The 21,525-nt window shown below is 35.1% G+C and overlaps 1 protein-coding gene across 17 annotated transcripts in view; it reads left to right on the forward strand.

Moving 5' to 3' along the window:
* Positions 1-21,525, forward strand: part of PTPRK (protein tyrosine phosphatase receptor type K) — a 365,757-nt gene that overhangs the window by 194,668 nt on the left and 149,564 nt on the right. For all 17 annotated transcript variants that reach the window (XM_039324759.1, XM_039324750.1, XM_039324769.1 and 14 more), the window contains one exon: positions 9,938-10,231. In XM_039324759.1, the coding sequence (XP_039180693.1) occupies positions 9,938-10,231 (294 nt within the window). The remainder of the gene's footprint in view (positions 1-9,937; positions 10,232-21,525) is intronic.

Consider the following 21,525-nt stretch of genomic DNA (forward strand, 5'->3'; position numbering starts at 1 on the left):
GAGTCCTAATGAACAATCACTTAAATATGAGCCAGCAGTATGCTGCAGCTGCCAAAAAAGCCAACACAGGTCTAGGTTGCATTAACAGAGGATATAGAATCAAGATTATGTGAAGTGTTAGTACCAATTTATAATGCCCTGGTAAGGCCACACTGGGAATACTGCATCCAGTTTTGGGTGCCACAATGGAAAAAGATATTGAGACTCTAAAAAGAGTGCAGAGAAGAGCAACAAAGATGATTAGGGGACTGGAGGCTAAATCATATAAATAACAGTTGCTGGAATCGGGTATGTCTAGTTCAGTGGTTCTCAACCTGTGGGTCGGGACCCCATTTAAGGTCGAACGACCATTTCATGGGGGTCGACAAACAAGGCCACGCCCCTGGCACCTGGTGATGTATAAGTGGTTGGGGGTTACCACAACATGGGGAACTGTATTATGGGGTCGTGGCATTAGAAAGGTTGAGAACCACTGGTCTAGTTTAATGAAGAGAAGGACTAGGGGTGACATGATAGCAGTGTTCCAATATCTCAGGGGTTACCACAAAGAAGAGGGAGTCAAGCTATTCTCCAAAGCACCTGATTGGACAACCATTAGTCTGAAATGGTATAGGGTTTCTTGCCTGAGCAGGATTGGAGTAGAAGATCTCCAAAGTCTCTTCCAACTCTGTTATTCTGTTATTCACAGCAGTGACAGAAACATCTGGGACAGATATTAATAATAAAACTATTTCCACTCAATTCTATCTTATTGTTTGGTCACAAAAATAATTCCCAAAATAGAGAGGTTACTTTAATAATTCTCACAATTATTATCTCAGGCTCAGTTTCTTGTCTTTTCTAGAGTTAAAGTTTGGATCCTGATATCTCTGCACATTTAATCAACTGCAGAAAGAGGTTTGTCACCCACAGTGACCTGATATTAGACATATTTTTGAGTTCATCATTCCGGCTATTATTTTAAAATCTAAAATACATATGTCCTTGTTGAAGGCTTTCATGAAAAGAATCTTATGTTTTAAAACAGAAATCCCGGATTTATCTCAAAATAGGATGCAGTTCTTAATTAGCCCTTCAAAGACTTTTCTTTTGTTAATATTGTATAAAAAGAAATCCTTGGGCAGAAATATAGAATCAGAATATTCTGTTCTAATGAGTTCAGAAGGGAGGTTTTCATAATATTTGATTCTTGTCTGCCATTCACTGATGAGTACAAGAGAAAAATCTTCCAAGTCTGACATCTCTCAAAGATTGTCCTGGATTGCTGAGAAGAGATTGGATGATAAGATTGGTTGCCCAATGCTTGGTAACAGCAGAAAGCAGAAGACATTTGGAATTCAGCCTAGATATGAAAAAAAATGCAAGATGTCAGTGAAGCCATGTATTAAAGAGAATTTGAATTGGAAACAGAATTCCAATCTGCCACTGGGGCATTTTGATCATTTTGATTTATTAAATTTTTATAGCTGTATTCAGATGAAACTGAATTACTATACTTAATCTTGAATGGTTTATTGTCGGTTGGGATTTTGAAACAGACTTTACTTGAATGATGAACTAGGGGTTAATAATAAGTTCCACTTTTGGTGCACAGGGTGAATACATATTAAATATATTAATTTAAATGTCTACAGGTATTTTATTTAATTTGAAGAGTCCCTAAAATAATACTGTGTGTCTATGCAAACAGAATATTTGCAATTTTCCATATGTGGGCATATCTGGGACTAACATCAAAACAAACACCAGTGACATTTATATTTAAAGAAGAGAAGCAAATAAATAAATAGATTTGAGTTCTCTGAAGCAATTTCATTTTTTTTAATCATCTGCCTTTATGAATTCCCAAAGATGGGATTTCCAAGTTCTGAGTGTAGCACTAAAAAATCAATTACTATTAGAGTGGCACTCTAGGTTAGAGGCATGATTGGGTTCATACCTGGTTTTGCAGCAGGGAGATGATACTTTGCTGCAAATCAGGCATGGATGAGATGGAGTTCAAGGAGCAGTAATGTGAAGGTCCAGCACTATCATTCCAAGCTGTCTCAGAAACATGATGGATGACTTGGTGGCAAGACGGAAGCCTTGATGATAAAAGATTCATTTCCAGATTCAGAGCTGTGCACTGACACCTGGCTGGTGTTCCAGCAGCACAGTAATTCTTGATTACTGGATCTAAATTACTATACTTAAGAAAGCAAACCAGACTGTTCAATTAGGAGACCATTATTTCTGCATCTCAAACATTTCTGCTCATTGTAAATGTAATTATCTCATTTATGCACAGTACTTGTTGATGTGATCTTATAAGCTTATGTTAATATGGTGAGTAATTTGCTACCTCCCCAAATTGTCTCTGTGTGCTTCCTGGACATTCTCGTGAAACATGATAAATGATCTCACCCAGCATGTATAAATGAAAATGAAACGGATAATTGGGTATTATATCTAAAATGTGGCTCATATCGTAGATATAATTATTTTTTTCCTCCTAGGATGAAATAAGGTGATTTGCGATATATCAGAAATCTTCAGTCCTCTGGACACTTGTTCTGTTTGAGAACAATTTTGAAAAAGATGTCACAAGGTTCAACCAGTACAGACCTTTCAAAGATTTTGAAAGAATTTGGTTCTTTAATCATTCACAGAAACTGACTAATCATGACCCCGCTTATGTTACCTATAAAATAGCATATTGATGGGCTATTTGAGGTTCTTTCTAGGTTCAGTTTCAGCTGTTCAGTTATTTTTTATACCCAGAAGTCTGGCCCAAATACGTTGTTAGCTGATATTAAGGGTAAAATATTGGCAGTGGTCAGTGCAATATAATCCTGATTTCAGAGGCTGGATTTGGAATAGTGTCCAGTTAGGATTAACACAAATTGCAATGTCCAATCCTATACAGTACTGTATTCAGAGGTAACTGGTATGGATAATTCAAATCATGATGAATATACTACTATATATCCTAAAATAAAGGATGATTTTTTTTGTTCCATTCTCTCTCTCTCTGTGTCTGTCTCCCTCTCCCTTTCCCTCCCCCCCCTCTCTCTCACACACACACACACAGAGAGAGAGAGAGAGAGAGGAGGGGGAAGAGGGAGGAAGAGAGAGAGAGACTCTTGAGAGAGAGATAAAGAGCTGAATCTGTATTGAGAAAAAAAATATAGGAGGGGAAGAAGAATATATTAGTTTTAGTTCCAGAAAAAGGATTTGTTTAATTTAATCGGTGTTTCTATTGTTTGGTGTGTGTGTGTGTGTGTGTATGTGTGTGTGTGTGTGTGTGTGTGTAGGTGATAGAATCTTTAATCGTTCACCTCCTTTGAATTATGAGAGGTTTTAGAATGTAAAATGCTTAGCATATAAAAAAAATCCATTTATGCATACAATAGAAACAAAGTCTAACAGCAGAATAAAACATTTGTGCCAATTTGTAATTAAAAGTAATCTATGTTTCTGGATATAAAGCTGTTCTGCAATTGTAATGAAGTACTAGTATTAGTATTAGTTGAAGAAGATAGTAGAGCAAAATTCTGCTTGTGCGTTATAGGCATATTGCAATATTTCTGAATACTTTCCTAATTGGAAAGTAATTATTCGGGGTAGATGCTTCTGCAAATAACATTCACTTGGGCCATGAAAAGTGAAAAGGCAGAGGCAGAGCTATAGCATTGCCCTCTTTTTTTTTTTGATGCTAGTAGCCTTTCACGCTGCTTTCTGTTCCTATGCCTGATGATGTGAAGAGATGCTTTACCCAGTTTATTTGTATATTGCTGTTCCTTTGCTGTGCAGAAGTGGCTTGAAGAGACAGAATATGTAAACGAGATCCTATCCACCATGATACTATGGTGCATAATTCATTTTTTGTTGGTTTTGGAAAACAGCCATTTTCCTCAACATAGTACCATCAAAGTATTTTGAGGTATGACTTCCTTTCTCCAGTCAAAGCTGTCAGAGCCCTATATTTATAAGGAAAGTTGGCTGGAGGTTCTCTAATGGGCTTTTAGAAATGATTTATGCTTCCATTCCTTTTTTCCCCATCAATAATTTTACTAATAATTATATTAAACCTATAAAATTAACAAGGAAACCTAATATAAGAATACACACACACACACACACACACACACACACACACACACACACACACACACACAAAGTGTAGAAAAAAGAAAGAAAATTTCCCCCAACCAAAGATAATAAGAAAAGTAATCTGCCTCCTTCCTTCATCACCAGCAGGCATATTCAACACTAACAATTTACGGCTGTCTCTTAAATTATAGCCAGATAAATCTTCCATTTCATACCTCACCTCGTTATAAACTCATCTCTAAATCTTCAGCTCTCCTTATTGATCCTCAAGGATCGAATAAAAAGTTAACAAAAATACCGAACAACCTAATCCCCCTTTCCATCTGGTGTAAACCCCCTCATTCCTTTCTTAACAATTAATAATAATATTAAAAATGAAAACTATTAAAACATTGGTAGAAATAACAATTCCTTATTTATATAGCCAAATTACAAACTAATCTGTTACACCGTTGAACATTTCCAAACAAGAAACTGTCCCATCTAGATAACCATTAAACTTCACCAAAGGTAACCACTCGTTATTTAAACATAGGCAAATAAAACAGTTCCCTGATTTTTTTTTCCTTCTTCCCAATAGATTCCATAGATAAACTCTAACTCCTCTTTCCTCTTCTCTTTAAGTTCTTATCATTTTTACTCAAGTCCATCAAATCAAATATAACTTCAGAAATTAATATGGAATTTTTAACAATACCATCAGTCCTAGAATAACAAAGTAAAAGTTTAAGTTGAGTCGCTTATCTCATTGTTCAAACCTATCCTTAAGTTGCCATGTAAACATCTGAAAAATAACTCGACATAAAACTAACTTTGGTCCATCTGCAGTTTAGTCCCTAATTTTGATGCAAAATGTTTATAGGTTACTTGCAACATAGAAATAAACTCTGTAACACTGAAATGGCAATTAGGGAATATTTGATCACGCTAATTGTAGAATAAGGGATGAGATTCATTAAGATAAAAAGTTAATTAGGTAACCAAAACTTTATCTGGTACATTGGGACTGCATGTTATTTAGTATAGTTTGGGAATTTGCACTATATTTCTGCCTCTGACAGTATATTGTGCTATGAAGAATATTAATGATACTGCAAAACAATTGCTGTTTAATTTGATAACTGGTTAAAAATCATGTATAATTTATGGGTACATGAAGATATTTTATCTTGTATCCCTTTATAAATGTCTTCAGGAGGCTGAAAATAAATGTATATACAATTATGTATATGCTTTGCTTTCAGCCTAAGGAAAAAACTTGTATGCAGCAATATTTTAGCTTTGTGAATTCATACCTTTTTTCCCTAAGAATCAATATTATTGTTTTTAAAAGCCCAACTTCTAAACTTTACATACTCTTCTAAAAGCTTGCAAAATGGAGCGAATTAAAATGGGCATGGGAAATGAGAGTATGTACTCTCAGGAATATGAACCATTAAAGAATCATATGAAAATCTTGTTTTTTGAAACATGAGTTTATATTATGATAATTATACCACATAACTATATTAGGCTTTCTCTTCAATAAAACTTTATAAACTGAGGGAAAGAAACAGGTTTTTATTCCTCCCATTTTCTCTGCTGGTCTGGAAATTTAGTCTGATGTTTCAGTTTTAATAGGAAATTCTGATTGATAAATTTGATGAATAGCCAGCTTATTACTATACTTCCTCACATGTGTGTAATCAGTCCTTACATTCTCTCTATGTTGTTTTTCTTCTTTTGCTGTTGTTTTTGAATGGATGAAATTGATAGGCAGTGAAAAATGGTGTTGTGTTCTGTGAAAAACCCATCAAAGGCAGTCCCTCCCAATGGTTGATGGTTAGGAAGCCAACGAGGCTGATACCCATGTGAACCTTTCTGAAATCTTTTTTATTTGAAAAACAACAAATTCTTTTTCATCAAGTAAATAAGAATGATTGAAAATAGACAAGGCACTATTATGTACACATGCAGTCAAATTTCTTCAATATTCTTTCAGGTAAATAGACATTATTTCATTTCTTTCTTTCTGTGTGTGTGCGTGCGTGCATGCGCGTATATTAGTGCTCCTTCTTCCACTATCACTATTCTGAGAGGCAAATCAGAGATTGGCCCAGAGGCATTCAATGAGCTGAAGGAGGACTAGAATTTGGGTCTTTTCATTCCAACAGCTTAACCTCAACACACATACTGGCTCTTATCAATCAGTAATGGTCAGCACCAAATAATCAGCACCAAGGAACCCACAGTAATGTTTATTGCTTATGCCAAGTTCATTCCTCATCTGGCTCCGTTGGCCATGCCCCTTATTAACTTGTCTGACCAAAATATTAGATTTTTAATCATATACATTTAATAATTGTTCTCGTAATACTAATAAACCAGAACACCAAGCCTAAAGCAAAATGTAAGCATCCATATATTTCATTGCAAGAAAGTCTTCATCTACTTGCAGTGAATTTCTTACAAAATGACACATTTTTCCCCCCATTGGAGGCAAAGACTTCTGATTCTTCCTAACCCAAATAAGAATTAGAAGACTCCACTTTCAATTCAGTGTAATAAATTATGCCAAATATATTAATACTCCATTCTGAAGCCTTTAGATATTTTGAAGCATTTGATGAAAATGAAATTACATTTCTTGAAAAATTGTTATTGGAAAGGGGATTTAAGTATTAAGATCATTTGCATAATTAATTGTGTTTATTCCTTAGCAGTAAATAGCATTAATGGATAGAAATTTTTCTCTAACAAATCCACCTAACAAATATGGAACTTATTTCTGTTTTGCTTGATCTCATTACAGAAGGGTTAACGCAGAATATTATGAACAGCAAAAATATTTATTCAAATGCAAAAACAAAGCATCATGTAATTAATCTGTTTGCAGATGACATACTCATATTTAGCTGCATAATTTAGCTGTAGGTTTAGCAGATTTAAGTCTTTTATAATCTCTTCCTAGACACTCAAGTGATTTTTCTGCTTCTTATCTTTTATCAGATAAGCAGTCTATTATTTTTCATAAAGTACTAGATGTTATTATGGGGGTTAATATACCCTGGCAAAGACATATTGCTGATTTGCTTGTCATCGTAGGTATAATACTGTTCCTCAGTAGTACTAAAACTTTCATCATAACCCTTACCTGAGCAAACAGTGCATTTGGCAGCAGTTTTTAAACCAAAGATTTCTTGAATGGGCATACAGAATGTATCCAAAATCTAGGACCCATGACTACCACTGGAGTGAAATTTGAGAAAGTTGGGAAACTTTGCTTCCATGCCATTGACTGTTGCTGTGCTGCTGGGCTACTGCTGTGGTTACAGGATCTTCATTTTCAGAATTTTGTGACAGTTTCCATCCAGTCTCACAATCCCTTGTGTCCTTTCCAAGCTAGCAGCAGCCACTTATGTGTCTGCTGTAAAGGGAAGGGAAGGAGGGTGGAAGGGAAAAATAGGGAGGTGGGAAGGTGGGGTGGTAAAGAAGAAACAGGGAGGAGTTTACTTTCTTCTGTTTCTTCATCTTTGGCAGTCTCTTAACAAATCAATCCTTCTTAATAACTTATTTATGTTCATTCCATAATTTCTTTGAGGTTCAGGATTTTAAAGTGATTGCTGATGCTGTCCTTGAAAATGATTGGTATACACCAGTGGTTCTCAACCTTTTTAATGCCGCGACCCCCAACCGGTCGTAAGTTGAGGACTACTCAACCGGTCGTAAGTCGAGGACTACTCAACCGATCGTAAGTCGAGGACTAAACTGGTGCAGCACCATTTGCAGAATGGGACTTTTGGCGGGCTCAGCAGGGCAGAGACAGCCTGGACAATTCCTATTGACCTTTGAAAGCCAATAGAATTAGACTCTATTCAAGAGAGTCTATTCTATTGGCTTTCAAAAGCCAATAGAATAAAAGGGAGTAGTACAGCTAAGGAAAAGGGGGAAAAATGGCAGACTGCATTGTTTGGCGACCCCCGTGAAATGGTCGTTCGACCCCAAATGGGGTCCCGACCCACAGTTTGAGAACCACTGATATACACTATATTCAAGGTCATATCATGGAAATTGGTTGGCTTTCTTCTTTAGCTTAACTTGGAACTTCATGATCTGTTCCACAGTCAGTATGCACCCCATGTCTTTGATGCTATTGTCAAGTTATTTCCCTTTCTTTTAGCAATAGCGTAATCAATTTGATTTCTATATGTTCCATCTGATATCATCCATGTATAGAGGTCTTGTGTTGTTGTTTGAAGATAGTGTTATGAAGTATAGTGCCAAAAGAAGCACACTTTTCAGGTCTTATGGGAAGACATTGTTTAATTAATAGGGCCCAGTGCATGCCAATCCTGTCTTGATAAGATAAGGAGCAGGACTTTCTGATCAAGGAATGAGCACAATTGGTACAGAAGATGAATTCATGCAAAACTCCTTCTAATCATGGTGGCCACTTTCAGCAGGAAACTAAAGCCTAGAACAGGGGTGTCAAACTGCCAGCCCGCAGGCCAGATGTGTCAGGGCAAAACCGCACCACCCCATTGCCGGCAATGGAAAAAAAGTCGCAATACGTTGCGACACGTCATGTGACATTGCAAGTTTGACACCCCTGGTCTAGAAGAATCCCCAGCCTACATACTAGTTCTACCTGGAGAATATAATCTCATCCATATATAGCAATGGAAGATCTCCAGATCCAACAGGACCCAAAGTCCACAGCTATTTGGCCTTAATAGGATTGAGCCTGAGTCCTTTTCTCCCCATACAGATCCCACAGCCTCCACATACTTCCCTTCTATCCCCTTGTATGTTTTCTCTCTCTCTTTTTCTCTCTCTTTATTCTTTTATTTCCTTTTTTATTCTAAGTTTTAATATTTACCTTGATGTTATTTTGATTCAATAAAAAAGAAAAAAAATAGAAAGCTCTCTTTGTTTCCAGGTATGTCTATGGTTGTAAAAGTTATGTGCTGATGATAAACAAATAAAATGTCTTGTTCACAACAGTAGTAGAAAATTGTCATTGAAATCATCTGGGGTGTTAGAGATAATATGTTAGGTATTAAAAATCTAGACTAGAAATATGCATGCCTTGTAATTGTCATTATCTGAAACAGTACACAGTGTAAATGGTGGCCAGACAGCTGTGAAACTTTGAGAAATTTAATCTACGGGAAAAAGAAAGCTTCTAATTAGATGCTTTACTCTGACATGGTGGATTTCACAAGGCAGCATTTGAACTCCTTTTTTAATATTGTAGAAAGAGACTATTTAATGTTCCATGATATTTTCACATAAAATAAAGCAGCTACCTAATGTTCCGCGGCACTCTCTTTTTTCCAAGAGAAAGAACAAACTCAAGAAATTGTTTGTAATAGTTGTTGTAGGTTAGGCATTTTGCTTGGTTAATGCTTCAGCTTTGGGAGTTGTTTGTAGTCCATCCAAATGAGAAAGCCCTATTTACTTCGACTTTAAGCATAATTGAATTGGAAAATGTTTGTAACGAAAAATGAGGCCTCTTATTGGGTTCATTCTACTTAGGAATGTGTGTGTTTCATTAATTTTTCCATTAATATTTTTCATTAGCAAGAAATCAGAGATTGTATTTTATTTTTGTTTGACTTTTACATTTATCTATACACACATATACGGCTATATATTTATTGACTAAAAACAATAAGAGTCACTTGTTGAGAAAGATGGCTTTCTAAATCAAATAAATAATCTTTCTAAACTATATTTAAATATTCATCCAATTACATATTTATTATGCAATCTTTACTATTCTGATCTCTGTCTTTATTTTTGCTTACTGTCTTACTGTTTTCTTATCTTTCTCACTTAATTTGGCTTTTGTTATATCTTGCAGAACCTCCTAGACCAATAGCTCCCCCACAATTGCTTGGTGTTGGACCAACTTATCTGCTCATTCAGCTGAATGCAAATTCCATTATTGGGGATGGACCTATCATCCTAAAAGAGGTGGAATACCATATGACAACAGGGACCTGGACCGAAACGCATGCTGTCAATGCACCAACATATAAGCTATGGCATTTGGACCCAGACACAGAATATGAGATTCGTGTTCTTCTAACTAGGCCAGGAGAAGGTGGCACAGGTCAGCCAGGCCCTCCGCTGATTACCCGAACCAAATGTGCAGGTAATACTTTTCTTTCTATCACTGTTCTATGTTTAGAACATAGAATCAGCTTCCTAATGTAGTAACCAATAAATCAAATGCATATCGAATGTGTACTAGCTACTGTCTTTTAATAACAGAGTAAAAAAAAAAAAAGGGACCCAATGCTGTAACTTAGTTTTAAAAAGTAACTTGAGATTTAATTCTGAAGAATTTGTAGAATAGCTTCAGCCAGGCAATAATCCTCCACCTTTCATAATAATATGAAGATACTATTTATGATTATTATTTATTCATCACATATATATATATGTATGTATGTATGTATAATGAATAAATAATAATCATAAATAGTATCTTCATATTATTATTATTATAATATACTTTTAATACAATTTTAAAAGATTATTGAACATGAACATTTGACTACATGAACAAGTGAAAAACAGCATAGTAAATGCATTTCTATTTCTATTATAAAACTGTAGATATCTATAATGGATTGAGTCTTCAGTTCTACAAAACAGCCTTTACTTTCTTATAGAAAAGTATTTTCTTAATATTGAAGCGCACATTTTTCCCAAACCTTGATTAGCTGAAACCAAAGAGAAAGTGATTACTATTTTGAACCAGATGAGAGAACAAGGGAATGTGCAACTGTCCAACATGTTTCGAATTCAGAGGAACTGGTGGAGGGTGTACCATTTTTCTATTGATCTTACCCTTATGAGTTTCCCATAAGCAAAGATTGTGCTAGTGGGAGGATGACAAGGAGTGTCATCTCTATTGCATCAGTTCCTTCCTGGTTCTCCATTGACTTTTAGGAAACATTGAAAATTGGGGAACATTGAAAATGAGGATCCTCTGAAATAGCAAACAATTGCCCATATATCATTCCCTCCAAGTAAGTTAGCCCGTTGGAGATACTTTTGTTGACAGAGATAGCCCTATGACTGGTTTTTGAGCAGTTGAAATTTATAACATATTAAACCACATGAGAGTTTTAGTAATACATAGATTTTGAAATATGATCATTCTTTGACACTTTTGAAACACAACTTCTTTACCTGTTTTCATTGGACTGGCATTGCTGGCATAAGCTTCATTTTGTTTTTTGTGTTTTTGATCAGTAGAGTAGATTTTGTGTGGTCTTCTTTCACCTTTAGTAAAAGAGTTCTTAACTCTTCTTCACTTCCAGCCATCAAAGGGATATACTCAGCTTATCTGAGATTTGTTATTCTTCTTCCCAGCAATTATAATTCCAATTTCTATTTCTTCTAATCCAGCATTTTTCCTGATATAGTTTGTACATAAGTTAAAGAAATATAGTGATAGTATACAACCTTGGTATACTCCTTTCCCAAATACAGATATAAAACATTGTATGACATTTAATTAAGAAAGAAAGATCTAGGATGCTTCAGAGTAAAAGGAATGTCTACCCCCCCCCCCAAAGACATAGGGATTATAGAAAGGTAAGGTTTTCAGGTCTGAGAGAAAATTATATCAATAGTATTCCAACTGAAGCTTCAAAACATGGTTATATGAATCATTTACAAAAGTGAATGTATTTATTCTGTTTTATTCTGCATAAAACGCTGCCCTTTGAGGCAGCTGCCCTAACATTTGTGATGAAAGTACATTCACAGTTGTATCTGTGTTTAATGGTGTTCTGCCCCAGGCATAATTTAGATGGGAACCAGATACAAGCTATAATATTTTTTGGAGTTTCAGCCTGAGGACATTCTTTATCTCCTTCCAAAGATAGCTTGTTCTTTTTCAACCCATAGAAGTAAAGCAGTAGCTCATTAAGGAACACTGCTAGCTGCTGCAGAAGATAAAGGTCAGTTGTTGATCTAGAATTGCTCATCTTCAGACAACTTCAAATCTTTGCACAGCTAATACTTCATATAAATACGTAAAAGGAGCCCTCCTGTATCAGACCAAAAGCCTGTGGAGCCTAATATTCTATTACTATATAGTGATGTAGCCATATCTCCCACTTTGATTGAGCCTTTTGGTTGAAAGAAAAAGTACTTTTATCAGATTCATTTTTTAAAAAACAACACTTTTTCATTATTCTGCAGTCTTGAGCATTCTTCATCGGGTCTCTTAAGGGAAGTTTGCCTGAGGTGGATTGTCCCTGTTGCAGGAAAAAGTATTTTAAAGATGGATTCCATGTAAATTAGTATTACTTGGGACATGAAATCCAGAATACATATGAAGCAAGGGAAAGGGAGAAACCAACCATGAGGCCAACTGCTACAAGGAGGAGGGGGAGACACAGTGTACAAAGCTGATATGGGAGAATAGTTTTACAGGAAAAATTGATGTGTATGAAGGCCTATTTTATTCTGTATTTTAATGATGCCTTAGCAAAAACGCTAGTTTTTAAGGCCTTTCAGTCCAATATAACATAAATACATCAGCAAGTATTGCAGGCCCAATTGGCAAAAAAACAAAAACAAAAACAAAACAACAACTCAGGATCGTATTGTTTGGAAATATGGAAGAGGCCTTCATCCTGCAGTGGATAGATAATGGCTAAAGTGATGATGATGACATAAATATAGCCAAGAAGTTCTGAAATCACAGAAGCATGGGGAGATTCATCAGAAAGACCAACAAAGCAAAGGGCTTGGGGTGGGGTGGAGGGGTTATGTTAGAAATTGTCCAATAAAAGTGAGTCTGAGAAGGAAAATGGCCAAGGGATGTAATGTCCTGGTCTTTTGCCTGAGGTATGTGCACTTACTTATTTAAATATTTTACCTTAAGTGAGATACAGTTTTAAACAGATGTACAGTCTTATATAGTCGATCCAAAGTACTTTCTGCCAACAATATCTGGCCAATTATGGTCATTTTAACCCAGCCTGATATACCTTGTACTGTTGATTTGAACATAGTTAGTTTGGAAATACTATGTTTTGCTTTGTTTATGTCAGGTTTCTCCTGTGATCACCTGGACTGGACACAGTTAATTCCATGATCCATTCACTCAGAGCTGTTATTTAAAAGGAAGGTTGCAGCCATTGCTTACAGCAATGGTGGCAAGCACTCTAATTTCAGTTAAGAAATCTATATATCGTATAGATAAATTAGGACACAGCATTTATGCTATTTTTCTTGCATGCTTTTTATTTAAAATGGTTTGTCTCTTGTGAATAAGAAGGAGACTGCATCTGTTGATTGATTTCTCATCGGTCTGAATACCAATTCTTACAGCTTGTTGCCATTTCTTTGGAAAGATTGCTAATGGCTAAAGAATATGGTTACTCACAATTGGTGCAGCAACTAAAAAAAGCCTATTGAAAATTATTCTGATCTGAAAACTGCAAAATAGCTTCAAAAAGTTATGGACAAACATAGAAAGACAAAGGGGGTTCTGTTCTGGTCCACTAAATTGATGCTTATAAAGAACTTAAAAAAGAAAACAGATGTTGTTTAACTACTCTGGAAATTTTCTGTTTTACCACTAATATAATAGCTTAGTGTAGGTACAGGACAAATGAAGATATGAGTTACAACAGAAGACATTTCCTTGAAGCCTTGCAACCAGTTTCAGTTCCACCCCATATGACCCCAGAATTCATTCCAAACTAGTATACCTTGTCATTCAAAGTATATAGTTCCCCGAGTTCAAGATAAATTGTTAAACAACATGTGCAGAATGGTTTGAGTTTAGAAAAATTGAAAGAACCTGGAGCTTTTTATATTAATTGTGGTGAAACTAAGGTCAGGAAAAAGACATTTCAGTGGCCCTCTGTTATTGCTATAGATGCATATCCATTTGTTTGGTTTCATTAGTATCCTTGGTTAGATGCTGTTTACTAATGGACAAACATAGAAAAGTAAAGGAGAATTATATAAAAGACATCTTGGCATGTTTGTATGGAAATGAAATAAAAATACGTATAGCACAAAGCAGGCTTACACCAATGTAATAAGTAGAACTATAAATAATAAGAAAGCACAGTTTCGCAAAAAAATACAAGCCATTTTTAATTCTTTAATCATTACATGTTTTAATTAAAATTTTGTTGAATTGGAAAAAAGAATAAAAGAGTAAAAATACTGAAGAAATGGTCAGTTTCTCACAGGGTATATCAAATAATGTTAGGCTTAAAAGTTAAAACAAACCTTTTCAGTCATTGTAGTGCTTCTGTATATATAATCAATAATGAATCAAATTCTGAGGGAGTAGGGTTATATTGCACTCTATACATGGTTGCTGTCTGTTTTATCTAAAAACGTACTTCTTCCTTTTGTGTTATTTTTGTTTCAAGCTCCAAACGATACTTTGAAGGGTCAGCTTCAAATACTTTATATATAGCATTTCCGAAGTAGTTCAGAAATCCCCTGAAAAATTCGACTTGATCAAAGTAATGTGCCCAAGTCATATTGACTCACAATGACCATCAAAGGACCACTCAGCCCTAAGTTTATAAATATAATAATAATATTTTTTTGTTTTGCGGTCACAGACCAAAATACAAGTGCAACAAAAGAAAACACAAGAAAAATATAATCACAAACAATTAACACCAGAAGCCTTGGCTAAGGGGAATTACAACGTTCTCCTCTAATAGTTACAGCTCTTAAAAGAAATTTAGAAACCTGAGAAGTAATATAGGAGGAGCCATCCCCTAGACAATATAAAACCAAATTACTAACATTAGAACCAGAGGAAATCAGTTCTAAGGAGAGGCAATAGTTTAATTCTGGCTGTATTATACATAGGGCAGTATAATAAGACATGCTCCACAGTTTCAACTTCAGCCCTATCACAGGGGCATAATCGCTCACTAAACGGGAGCCTCTTGAATCGCCCGTCGAGTAGTGCTGAGGGCAAAACATTGAAACAGGCTAGGGAAAAGACTCTTCTATACTTGGGGATGGTTAGAGTATAGAAATAAGAGGCCATGTTCAATCCATAATTATTAGAATGGCTAAAGATCAAAGGGGAGCAGGTTTTGTTGGCTCTGGCTCTTAGGTATTGCAAATCTATGTCCACAAGCCGTTGGGCTACTCTAAACTGGGCGTCCTTGAGACCATAATCTCCCAGAGCATCCCCCGTAAACCTAGCAAGTGGAGTTTCTTCATCAGCTCCCTCTCCCAATGAGAAGTATGAGAGTCAGCAAACGCCAGGGAGAGGTAGCTACCAGGGACTGCCGAAAAGAGCACCTGAAACCACCATTTGAAGGTGTTAATCCATGCCATGCATTCAACTGAACAAATGCCCAGTTCCAGGTACATCGAAGCAAATCCAACACAGGGATTTCAATACAATCCTTGAAGCCTCGTATCCATATGGGAATTCCATAAAGAGTTTGGGCCAGGGTTTTGAAGTTTATAAATATATCTGTTGATTATCTTAATTTCCTCCTTCCCTCTCATTGGCATCTGACTCGCTCTTGACATACTGTATTATACAGCAAAGAACTATTTTGGATTGCTGTTGTGCATGTATAGCACAAGATATTTAGAAGTGATTCTTCAGGAATGATTGAAACAAGAATCACAAATGAAAGAAGAGCTATTGGTGAACTTTCTAAGGCCATTTCCTCATTATTGGTTTACAGAAGGGGTCTTCAAACTTGGCCCTTTTATGACATGTGGACTTCAACTCCCAGAACTCCTCAGCCAGCATGCCTGGCTGAGGAATTCTGGGAATTGAAGTCCACAAGTCATAAAAGGGCCAAGTTTGAAGACCCCTGGTTTCTAGCATCATTCAGCCATTGTTGTCATAATATAATGCTTGTCTTTGTTCCTGTTATTTTGATACAGGGAGCTTTAGTGATGCTAAACCTTAGTGAAGCTATGAATCTGTATCTGAAACAAAAATGGAAAGGCCATTTGGGAGCTACCAGCTTGGCCAACTATTTATTCAAGCCATGAATAAATAATATCATGCCTTGCCTGATACCTTGCCTTGCGTCACTTTTGTATCCTTAGTCTAACCTACCATATTCCTAGATATTTTGGAATCAAAAATAGAATTGGGTCTAGAGTAGCCAACTATATTTTTAAATGAATTTATTACTAGTATTGTGTCTTAACCTAATTTGTACATTAAAAACTTTATTTAGGATATATTCCTTGTTGTTATTTGACTCTTGTAATTGGATTAGACTGCTTAATTTTGCTTATAGCATCAAGAGCAAATTCTGTTTTCTATATTTTTCTAAATTGGTAGAGTTTATTTCATAGAAAATAAGATAAATATTTGAGAGAGAGAGAGAGAGAGAGAGAGAGAGAGAGAGAGAGAGAGAGAGAGAGAGAGAGAGAGAGATCACAAAATAACTGGGCCTTTTCTATGATGTCCACAACAAAAATATCAGGAGCTATAACTGTTCATTAGGAAGACTTTCATTATTGCTTCTTAGCATCTGGTATTCAGAATCAAGTGCCTTTGATTTCAAAAATAACAGTTAACAAACCAATTAGCCATCACCTCATTTGATAGCAAATAATTCCATAGTGTCCTCTACATCTTAGAAAGCAGCAATTACATTTTATTGATCGTGAATTTACCAACATTTAGTTTCAGTGAATTATTCTAAAACAGTATGAGAGAAAATAATTTTGTCTCTATTCATTTTCTGTAACTATACGTCTGTTTCATCTTGCCTTCACTCTAAGCAAAAGGCTTCAAAGTCAAAGCTGTAGCTCCTTCATAATTTGAACTTCTCTTTTCTGCCTCTGTTCTAGCTTTATTATGCACTTTTTGGAATGCAGCAATCATACAATAATGGCCAGTCAAGTTACATTATCTGGGATAAAACTGATATGAGCCTGTTTAGTAAGACTTTGGTATACTTAAGAGCTCATATTTGAAGAAGTTATACCTAGTTACTTGGAGCACCAGAGATTTACAACTCCATACAATACACAAGTAGAATATAAACACTTTTTCTCCAATGTTACCTTGAGACAGGATTTCAGGAGACATCTGATTCATGTTTGTCATTGATGATTAGAGCTTTCAGAAATATTTTCACTATACAAAATAAAACATTGTTGTCTTTCAAAGAGGTAAATTATATAAAATTTTGAAAAATGATTTACACTTTCAATAACATATAACATGCTACAGTATAGGAATGCATTGCTGCTTCAGTAGCAAGTCAGCTTTCGAAGTATAATTTTGCTATTGTAATAAAAGTAATTTATCATTGTTGTTACTTTCTTGGTTTGGCATCATCAACCACCATGGCTGTGACCCTTTTCATTTCTGTACAGGAAAGAACAAATTCCTGAATCATTTTCATCTTGTATATGTAACTGATTTTACATATTGTGTTAAGCTACCATGTAACTTGTTTGAGTTTAACTTTGTATGTTATGTGCACTCACACACAGTCATCTGTAAAAAGAATTTGTGGCTTAGAGTTAAATATATTACATAAGCTATTTTGGCTTATTTAACCAACAGATTAAAATCAATTATGGCTTAGCATGGTGTGAAAATGCAATGAGCTAGATTAAAGTGAAAGATTTGTGTGAAGGACTGCTTATCTTATTAGATTTATTTTTGAGTTTGAATCCTCCAAGTCTTTTTAAATGCTGGTTTTATACACCTTTATTTATCTTATGTGCTTAAAAAGGAACATGGTGGAATAACACATATTTGGGCATTGCAGTTCCACAGCTATGTAATTTAATTGGCTATGAGGTTCAAGTTGGATATGGATAATTTTCCTTGACTATAATTTACAAGGAAAGGCAATTGAAGTAAAAAATGACAAACAAAATTTGCAATTATTTCACTGCTGTTTTATTGGTATAAATAAAAATTAAAATGTGCACATTCAGGATGTATTATGCATGCCAGAGAGAAATGCAAACAAATGCAATTTTTATCACTTACAGCACTCAACTGAGTTTGTTGATACATAGTTTGCACTAATTTTTCATTTAACCTAATCTGAAATAATGACTCTGTTTTACAGGATTTTTTCTAAGAACTTCCAATTAATATTTTTTTCTAAAGCAAAATTAAAATTGATAAAGAGTGTCCTGCCAAGCTAGAGTTATAGAAATTCTTAGGGAAACTAAAATAATTTTGATAAGATTAGCAAAGCGTCTCACAAATATTTCAATGGTTTTTTTCCCCTTGCCTCGAGGCAACAACTAATTTTCATAAACCAGTAAACTAAGCTTCCTGATAAATCAGTTGTCATAATAATCAAGAAAAGCAAATTTAGAATGACAGTGTAACATTAAACAGAAGCATGAAGTGATCAACAAAATATATCAGTTGTGATGTTAGTGAACTTGCACTTTCCAAAAACAACCTTTGCCCTCATTTAGAGGCCACCTTGTAATTGTTGATTGCATTTTTTTTTCCCTGCTTGGGACCACAGAAATTGAAGTTACTTGAAATATGAGTTTACCCCAGGGGACAGCATGTATTAGAACGTAAAGAAGTCAGAGGATATTAAACTGCCTCTGAAAGGCTGTTTCTGAATTTATCTTTTACTGTTCAGTTGTTTGATGACATTAAAAAATATTGCCAGGTGACAATTTTCCTACATGGCATCATATTCGGAGATTAAAGAGGAGCTAATATCCTTGTCAGTAACCCATTAATATTTTAAAGGAAAACATAATTTTGATCAAATTCTGGTTTCAGTGAATAGTACACAGATGCCATTTGAGAAATCCTGCAGTGCTACCAGTGTTAGCATAAACCTGTAATAATTGTGGCTTCCAAAAAATTTTACAATCCTAAAAAGCTTGTTCATTTCAGCTTTGTTCCAAATAATGTGCTATTCTGTCACTCCGCAATTCCTTAGAACCTTTCTATAAACTCAGCGGGAATAAAAGCAGCGATATTAGCATTATTATGCATTAATCTCATCAAAGCCAGTGCTATGACAGCTTTTTGAGATAGAAGGATTTCATTCCTTACCATGAAGCAGCAAGCTGGCAGGGCTGAAATGAAATGCTCAAATATGCTTCTTTACTGGAGAACAAGATGCACGTTTTTTTAATGGAAGTACTAGGAAAAACTAGTGGTATAACAACTCAAATAGGTTATATGAACTAACCTTCTTGGTTATTTTTACTTCCATACCTTTCGAAGCTCTAGCTTTGATGAGAAGTCTAGAACCAGTTGCTTTCCTTATTTTATGGAAATGAAAAAAGAGCATCTACAGTCAAAAAAGATAATTCTAGCCAATAAGATGAGCAAACTGAGCAGAACCTTGAATCAATTATGTAATCATGGTTTATACTTTTGGTGAACAAGCTTAGAACCCCAAAAAAATAGAAAATCAGATAAAATTTAATTGACATTAACAGATTAACATTTCTTATGTTAAAGCAGCTGCTGCGTGACATAAATCTGAGCTTAGATACTGGAACTGCAAAATACAGTTAAGAACGTATAGAGAACAAAATGTAAAATAAAATTAAGAGTTTTGTGGCATTCAAGCAAATAATGAATAATTTCTAGCACTCCAGAGATACACAGTATATGGAATTACCTACTGCAATGAGCAGTTTTTCTTGATGCCAGGAACCAATTTCATGTTAAATTATCCCATGATAAATTGGAGACACACTTCAGAGTGGTTCTGCCAAAGCAACCTGATATTTTTAAGCTCATGAAAAGAACATAGTTACAATCATCACACAAGATACCTCCATTTTTACTTTGTACATCCTTAAAAGGGGGTCCTTGAAACTCCCAAATCTGAATTCTGGCCCTAGGGCAGGAACTGGATCCTTGCCATGCCCAACCATTAAGAAACTAAAGTGCCAGCAATTGTATTGATGATTTTCTGTATGCAAATCATGTGATCTGCCATTAATGGTAAAATCTTTTTTAAAAAAAATCTTTAACATTTCTATAGTAAAACATTATATATATAACGTTTTAAAGCTTTTTAGATCACGTGCTCGCAAAATATGTTTCCTAGCCTCTAATCTCACTTTATCATTATCTAACATAGTTCCTAAGCATGCATACAACTCATAAGGTTTTGTGAAAAACAGAGAAAGAAATTTCAGTCCTTGCTTTATAAACATTCTGATAGAATAAAAACATGCTAAAACATTCACTAACTTCTGTGGTGGAGTCAAAATTATTATTTTTTTCTAGGAATAATAATTGAAATGTGGAGAAATTATTTTGTAGCCCTATTTCCCAATTTATATTCTTTTATAGTTTAATGTGGCACAAACAAAAGTCAAAAGTTTTGGCTTTTGTCCTGCAAATGTTATTTACAGCCCCAAACTAATTATTAAAAAGCAAAATCAAATATAGAAGATAAGACATGTATTTAAAAAATGTAAGACAGGCCTGAAATCATTCGTAATATGAAGAGGGCATCTGACACCTTCTGTAAGCTATTGATCTTAATAAGAATTTCATAACGTTTTGGAGGTTAAAGGGTCAGTTTTTCCTATGTGCGTAAATTATGCATGATAGTCTTAGGTAGAGCATTGTTTTCTGTAAGTATGATGACGATATACAATGTTACTTTATTCTGATTGTAATTTACTGTTCAGAGGTTTAAAAACAGTGCAAAATAGATAAATTTAGTTTCTCTAGAACCTATGAAGAATTTGGATCCTAGCTTCTCAGTGTGAATGAGTGATACATTTTACATAAGGCCCGGTTTCTAAAAGCTTATCAGTTGTAATTAACTACTGGAATCTCTAAGCTTTGACCTACCAATCTTTTCCCAATTTTAAATTAATTGTCACAACTGTCAAGTAAAATAGAGTGACATTTAATACTAGGTTATATAGAAAGAATCTGTAATTATCTAAGGGCCACATTCCATTGCCTAAACATTCAAACCTGCCAGTCTCCGCTTTGTTGAGACTTTTCTTTTGGGGGTCATTAAAACACTATTTCCGAAGCATGTGTAAAAGATTGTACCCATCTTCTGTCTTCTTTCAGCAAAATGAGCTTTGAGTTTCAGGCACTTTAATTTGACTAGTGGGAGAATATCTTGCCAGTAGTTTGTGGCAGAGGAAGACAATACACTGTCATTCAAAATGTGACTTCCTCTGTGAGAAGATGTAAAGATTTGCCATCATTGTCAGTGAATTTGTACATACCAATAAACAGTGAAACAGGAGATACCCAATATGTTTTAGGTTTAGGTGGCTGAGAATGGTATTTTCTGCCTGTGCTGGTTGCTACAGTGGCCATGATATGAGCAGTGTTGCAGCTGTCTACCAAAATCAGATAATATTATTACCTTCTGATAGAAAACAATCACTTGAAAAACACTAATAATCAGTCAGTCTAAATGCCAGAGCCCATCAAAGAGAAAATGTAGAAAGCTCTCAAGCTTT

The sequence above is a fragment of the Crotalus tigris genome, unplaced genomic scaffold, assembly GCF_016545835.1.
Source record: "Crotalus tigris isolate CLP2741 ecotype Arizona unplaced genomic scaffold, ASM1654583v1 scf7180000017611.44802233496:7321179, whole genome shotgun sequence".
NCBI classification, from domain to species: domain Eukaryota; kingdom Metazoa; phylum Chordata; class Lepidosauria; order Squamata; family Viperidae; genus Crotalus; species Crotalus tigris.